General features: G+C 29.9%; 1 protein-coding gene across 1 annotated transcript; it reads left to right on the top strand.

Annotated features, from left to right (window-relative positions):
• Positions 1-151: 151 nt before the first annotated feature.
• Positions 152-580, top strand: LOAG_15955 (hypothetical protein; the record flags this gene model as incomplete). The annotated part of the gene is made up of 2 exons (XM_003151443.1): positions 152-272; positions 435-580. 2 exons carry the CDS (start codon positions 152-154, stop codon positions 578-580), a joined length of 267 nt encoding a protein of 88 aa, XP_003151491.1.
• Positions 581-980: the final 400 nt, after the last annotated feature.

Consider the following 980-nt stretch of genomic DNA (forward strand, 5'->3'; position numbering starts at 1 on the left):
CTATTAGCATTTTAAACAATCATAAACTGAAAAATACAATTGAATATGTAGACAGTAAGAAGTAACCGCTGATAAACAACTTCTGTTAAGACTGTTGTCATTTAAGCTAATTCCCTAGTTGCGATTTAAACCATTGAATTATTTCAGATATATGGGAACGTTCCGTAAAGAAACGGCGAAATTCCCGATATCTTTCTATGGAATAATCAACTGTACTGTTTTTGTGATAATGAAATTTGAAGATTTCGAGAAAGTAAATCTTGAAGGCAGTGGTAAGCATTTCGATATCATTCTGATATGGAACATTATGGAATACAAAATAGAATGCTTTGTTTTGATATTCTTGTCAGGACAATTCAAATTCTTTTAAATGTAATATTTCTGAGAATGGACAAGATTCCTTACTTTTTTATAATAAAAATCAAACATTTTAGGATGTGATAAGTCGTATAAAATGCGTGCCATTCTTTTGGATTCTTATATAACTGTTCTACGAACCAAGGATGGCATAAACGTTGAAGGAGTACGAATTAAAGTATCAATTGATTATAATGATGTTGAAAAAGGAATAAAGGAGTGAGTTTCTTTCTTGTACCTATTGCAAACGTTTATTACATTTACAGAGTATATTTGAAACTTATGGTATTGCAGTTACATAAGATAATTAATTTCAGCACATATTCTACTGTAGATAGGATTTTGGATTAGGCTGCGAATATATCTTGATGAGAACACGCATTATACGTGCTAGACCAACACTTTATTTTAGATTATTTTGATACAGTATTCGATTGTAGAAGTTTTTTAATCTTACAGTTACTGTCAACTATTTTCCAATCATTAATTTGTGTCAAAAAATTTGTGAGATTCTTTTAGGTCAGGAATTGTTGTTTACACACACAATTTGGTTGATTCAGAATTCGAGGAAAGTAATTCGTTTACTATTGCACCTAATACATTTCACACTATTCATAATATTG

This window comes from Loa loa (genome assembly GCF_000183805.2).
Source record: "Loa loa unplaced genomic scaffold supercont3.3334, whole genome shotgun sequence".
In the NCBI taxonomy this organism is placed as follows: domain Eukaryota; kingdom Metazoa; phylum Nematoda; class Chromadorea; order Rhabditida; family Onchocercidae; genus Loa; species Loa loa.